The following is a 5,668-nucleotide window of genomic DNA, read 5'->3' on the forward strand; positions in this document are numbered from 1 at the left end:
GGTGTGTGTGTGTGTGTGTGTGTGTGTGTGTGTGTGTGTGTGTGTGTGTGTGTGTGTGTGTGTGTGTGTGTGTGTGTGTGTGTGCACGCGTTTGGATACAATCGTTTGCGTGTGTCGGTGTGCGAGCGTCCTCGTTGTGCTGTACGTGTTTCCAGTGAACTGAAAGTCTTTCGTTTGTGCTTACGACAACCTTCACTCATGTGTGGATTGCAGCCACGTCGCTGGCCCTTAATGTGGCCCAGCTGCTGATGCTGCTCGCGCTGCTCGTGGGCATGTTTGCCTACAAGAAGGGACAGCGTAGCGACCAAGAGCCTGTTGGCTGCACGTCTTCAGATCCTTCCAAGACTGTGTGGTTCAAGGCCTGGGGTCGCAACAGCAACTCCAAGGTCCAGCCATTCACTGAAGCTGAGAGCTCTGGGTGATGCTGAACTGTCGACTGTTATGATTTCCACTCGTTTGATGGCGACAACGCGCTTGCTCCCGTTAACGTCCTAACGTCGTGTTGTGTGCGTGTGTGCATGTGTGCGTGTGTGTGTCTGTGTGTGTGTGTGCGTGTGTGTGTCTGTGTGTGTGTGTGTGCGTGTGTGTGTCTGTGTCTGTGTGTGTGTGTGCGTGTGTGTGTGTGTGTCTGTGTCTGTGTGTGCGTGTGTGTGCGTGTGTGTGTGCGTGTGTGTGTCTGTGTGTGGGTGTGAGTGTGTGTGTGTGAGTGTGTGTGTGTGTGTGTGTGATGTTGTTGGTTAGATGCTGGACATGAAGCAGCTTCACCAATCCAATACACCGCGTCAAAACACATAAGTCCAAACACAAATGCGCACATGCCGCGTGACATGACACGCGCAGCAGGCTAGCACACGCAATCGAATCGAGGATGAACCGCGGCTGTTTGTGTGTTTGTGTGTTTGTGTGCGTGCGAGCCTTGGTTGGAAAGTGAAAGTGTGGGTGTGTTGTCTACCTTCGTGTATTGCTGGATGCATGTGGTGATAGGCCAACCAGCCGCGCCACATCACAAAACGCAAAGAGGCAGCGAAGCAAGGAACTAAAGAATGAAAGCGTTGGCTCGACAACTGGGGAATAGGAGAAGACGACAAAATCAAGTGCAAGTGCGTGGGGCGCAAAATCACATCACCAGGCGCGTGTGCCAAGGCCGTCAGGGAAAGAAAGTGGCAACACATGCGAGCGCTCTCGCATACACACACACACACACACAAAACACACACACACACACACACACACACACACACACACGAGCACGTCACAACACAAGGGTGATGCAATGCACCTCAGCATGTGGTAGAGACCTGTACCTCGTAAGGCACGTTGACGCCAAAGTAACCGACGACCAACAAGGACATGGGCACGCCATTCACAATGTACGCCGTGCCTTCCACGTGCTCGTTGTCTGTTGAGGTCTCGCCGGCGTCAAGGACGTTGCCGTTGTGGTCATAGAGGTAAATGTCCAAGTCACCAATGTCCACATCGAACAAGACGTCGATGCTCACGAGGCCGTTGGCACAGGGGGTCACCCGATACCAATCGTACCCTCCGTAGCACACGGTGGCGTTGAAGGCGGTGTTGGTGCCGATGGCCGTCGCCGTGTCCACGGTCTCGTTCGGCTCATATTCGTCGTCGGTGCAGGCGGGGTCGCAGTCAATGAAAGCGTACAGCTGGTACGCATACTCAGTGGAGTCGTAGCCGTCGATTTTGATGTAGTATGTTGCCTCTGTGGCGTTGGTGTTGAACAGGTAGTCTGTTTCTGGCCAGATATATGTCTCTGATCCGCCAACGCGTGCCCCGTTTGCGTCGTAGATGATGAGGTCAATGTCGATGAGGTCACCGTAGAACCACGCACTCGTGTACAGCACGCCTCCCGGGCACACGGACACCTCGTAGTAGTCGCTGTTGCCTGGGCAGGCCGTGGCGAACAGTTGCGTCGTCTCGTTGCCGAGATATGTCGCCGCCATCTGTGAGTCGTTGGGCTCGTAGTTGTCCGCCAGGCACGACAGCTCGCCGCACAGCAGCGTGGTCTGCATGGTGTATGCCGCGGATTGGCCCTCGAAGCCGTACACGTCCACGAGAACGGTCGAGTTGGCGCCTTCGTGGGCGAACACGATCCTCTCGTTGTCGGTGGCGCTGGCGGAGTACGTCAGGAAATTGCCGCCATTGTCGTACAGGTCCATGTCCAAGTCGCCAGTCTGGTGGTCGAACAGCACTTCGATGATGATGGTGCCGTTGCACACGGGAATGCTGTAAACGTCCTCCTCGCCGTCGCAAATCACCGCAGAGATGCTGCTGTCTCCTCCGCCAAGCACGGCCGCTTCGCCAGGCACGCTGTCGTTGGGCTCATACATGTCGTTGACGCAGCCCGTGAAGGAGGTGGTGGTTGTTGTCGTCGTGGTCGTGGCGTTGGTGGTGGTGGTTGTTGTCGTGGTGGTCGTCGTGGTGGTGGTGGTGGTGGTGGTGGTGGTTGTGGTCGTGGTGACGGTGACATTGCAGTCCATATTGGCGGTGGAGAGAGCGCAGAATCGGCTAAATTGAATGGTTGCGTGATTGTGAGCGCATCAAGGGTGGGGGAAACAGGCGTGAATGAGCGAGAGGACAAGAGGTGTAATGTGTGCGTGGTGCGCAGTGCCTGGGTGATGGGTGATGGTCGCACAATGCAGGCAAGCACGAACACAAAAGTGCAAAATGCATGGCACGAAACTTACTGGCAGCGCAAGACGGCTTTCATGTCCTCAAAGGAAGACTCTGGCTCCATTTCGGGGCAGCCGGAGAGACAAATACCGAAGTCAACAAAGGCCGAGTCTGTGTGGCGCTCCGCAGTTGCCACGCAGTCCGCGAACGCATCCCGCACATTGTCCTCAAACACGCTCTGCAGTTGTGCGAAGAGAAGGCGGGACGCGCGTTGTGTGCGTGTGTGTGTGTGCGTGTGTGTGTGTGCGTGTGTGTGTGTGTGTGTGTGTGTGTGTGAGTGTGGCATGCGTTGGCCAAATAGTCACCAGGTACGTGTATGTAACTATGCCTGAGGAGAGGTGGCATGTATTTTGTGCTGTGAACAAACCTTTCCGAGGCAGCTTTCGATGGCTTCAGTGCATGATGGCTGGCAAGGCTCGAGCGTCGTGGTTGTGGTGGTGGTAGTTGTGGTGGTGGTTGTGGTGGTAGTTGTGGTGGTTGTTGTGGTCGTGGTTGTGGTGGTTGTTGTTGTGGTCGTGGTTGTCACTTCGATCTCACGCACGTCCAAGACGGTGCAGCGGTTGAAGCGGAACTTGGTGTTGGCGGCGCACTCCTGCAGCGTGTCGACGTGCGCCGAGTTGAGGGTGGTGGTGCGGAAGGTGGTGCCGTTGATGACCTCAATCGTCGCAGCCGTGTCGCCGTTGTACCGACACACCTATGGTGTGTTTGGGTGGATTGGGGAGGGGGAAGGGGGGAGATAGGGAGAAAGGAGAGATGGGGGAAAAGGGAAGATAGTAAGAAGGGAGAGAAAGGGATGTCGTGAGATATTCCGCATCGTGGGATGGCGTGTGTTAGGAGTGGGGAGCGGAGGGAGACAAAGAACAAACACACATACACACACAGGCACATACACATACACACACACAGAGAGACACATACACACACAATGAGACGAATGACATCACGGTACGGTGCAACTCACGCGTCCAATGTTGCAGTCTTCCTCGAGGGCCTGCTTCCAGCGCATGCCGAAGAAGTCGATGCCGTCCTCGTCGCGCTCGTCGAGCGGATCGCGGCAGTTCACGTCCACCTGTTGGAGAAGAGGTGGTGGTGAGTTGACGATCACGTGTGTTTGTGTGTGTGTGTGTTTGTTTGTTTGTTTGTTTGTTTGTGTGTTTGTTTGTTTGTTTGTGTGTGTGCGTGTGTGTGTGTATGTGTGTTTGTGTGTGTGTTTGTGTGTGTGTGTGTGTGTGTGTGTGTGTGTGTGTGTGTGAAGCGATGACATTGCACACGAGGTGCAAAACACACTCACACACGCGCGAACGCACCTCCATGACCGTGGTGAAAACGGTCTGCGTGCAGTTTGAGACGGCAAAGCAGCCATCAGCGGCGGTGTCATTGCAACGGTACACTTTGTAGCAATCTGAAGGACAAGCAATGTGCGCGCGCGTGTGTGTGTGTGCGTGTGTGTGCGTGAGCAAGTGAGTGTGGGCAGGTTGATGAGGTTGACGGGCTTGGTTAAATGCGGGTGGATGGCAAGCGTGGGAGTTCTCAACAAACACTCAAAACCAATCACAGTGGCCGGTGTGTCTCACCTCCGCTATCGCAGGAATCGCTGAAACTCTTGCACTGGCACGTTCCACCTGTCGCAGCGTTGGCGGTCATGGCGATGATGAGGAAGAAGTGGCGCGTATTGGGTGGCACTGCCAAGAAGCACAAAACATGTCCACACACATGCACACACACACACACGCACGCACACATTCGAGAGAAACACACACACACACACACACACACACACACACACACACACACACACACACACACACACAGGACAGCCAGGTGTACCTGTGGTGCAGCGGTCCTGGGAGAGACCAGACGCCTGGCCTCCTTCAAAGTGGTAGCCTTCGGAAGCAGCTGTCAAGCTGGCGCAGCCATCGATTGCCTTTTGGACATCAAGAACGTGGAGGACAAGTTTGATTTGCTGGGTGAGGCAGAGGTGTTGTTGTGGTGCACGAAGAGGGGGGGGGGAGGAAGAGGAAGGCCGTTGACAACAGCAGGTGCATACACACACACACATACACACACACACACACACACACACACACACACACACACACACACAGACACACACACGCACACACACACACACAGACACACACACACAGCGCGGATCCGTTGTTGTCGAATGGGCTCACCACTTCTGCAAGGAATTCGGATGGGCTGAGTTCATCTCCAAGAACGACAGTCTGCAGTAGTACATTCGTGGGTGTTGGGGGTGAGTACGATGTAGAGTCGTAGAAGCTGAGCCAGTTGAATGTGCCAAACACGACAAGGGAAGCAAGGAGCACAGGGAAAACAGAGGGGAGAGGGTCCAAGTGTTCAAGGGCACAAGACCTCAAGCAGAGCACCCCTCTTCCTTCCAAGCAGAGCAAGCAGAGCACTGTCTCAATCATTTGTATCCGCGCACTCACGTCGTTGACGATGGCGTGTGTGGCGGAACGAGCGAGCACGCTGAAAGCGAGCACCACTAGCAGGGTGCCCGTGAAGGCGGAAGCGCGCATCGTGGAAGTGGGGGGAGGCTCACTGCTCACGAAGGAATCGTGTTGATGGAGTGGGGAAGAAGAAAATGAAGCATCTTGGCTGTGTCTTGCCCGCTGTTGTTGCTTGGGAGCGGCTTTGCGTGCGCTGGCAGCTTCCACACTCCGTCACCCCCAGCCCATTGCCCCACAACTCACAACGCGACGTCACACGGCAACCACTGTCCAGGCACAGCAACCAACATTCCCAGCGAGCCATGCTTTGCACGAATAAAATTGCACCTTGAACCATTTGCAAATTGCAGTGGACGAGATGAAGGCAGGAAGTGTGTGTATGTGTGTATGTGTGTGTGTGTGTGTGTGTGTGTGTGTGTGTGTGTGTGTGTGTGTGTGTGTGTGTGTGTGTGTGTGTGTGTGTGTGACTCGTGCGCCTGACTCGTGTGCGTGTGTGTGTGAGA

General features: G+C 55.0%; 2 protein-coding genes across 2 annotated transcripts in view; one reads left to right on the forward strand and one right to left on the reverse strand.

Annotated features, from left to right (window-relative positions):
• PTSG_12565 (uncharacterized protein) overlaps positions 1 to 422 on the forward strand; it is a gene marked incomplete at both ends in the record, with an annotated part of 11,798 nt that extends 11,376 nt beyond the window's left edge. Inside the window, one exon of the mRNA XM_004992627.1 lies at positions 214 to 422. Coding sequence (XP_004992684.1) covers positions 214 to 422 — 209 coding nt within the window. The remainder of the gene's footprint in view (positions 1 to 213) is intronic.
• Positions 423 to 940: 518 nt separating this feature from the next.
• On the reverse strand, positions 941 to 5,315 carry PTSG_07267 (uncharacterized protein). Its single transcript, XM_004992628.1, has 9 exons — positions 5,145 to 5,315; positions 4,869 to 4,919; positions 4,519 to 4,615; positions 4,266 to 4,313; positions 3,999 to 4,093; positions 3,653 to 3,760; positions 3,059 to 3,385; positions 2,706 to 2,869; positions 941 to 2,526 (listed from the first exon to the last, which is right to left on the reverse strand). The coding sequence occupies exons 1-9, from the start codon at positions 5,232 to 5,234 to the stop codon at positions 1,281 to 1,283; spliced, it is 2,226 nt and encodes a 741-aa protein (XP_004992685.1). The 5' UTR covers positions 5,235 to 5,315; the 3' UTR covers positions 941 to 1,280.
• Positions 5,316 to 5,668: the final 353 nt, after the last annotated feature.

This window comes from Salpingoeca rosetta (assembly GCF_000188695.1).
Source record: "Salpingoeca rosetta unplaced genomic scaffold supercont1.16, whole genome shotgun sequence".
Lineage (NCBI taxonomy): Eukaryota > Choanoflagellata > Craspedida > Salpingoecidae > Salpingoeca > Salpingoeca rosetta.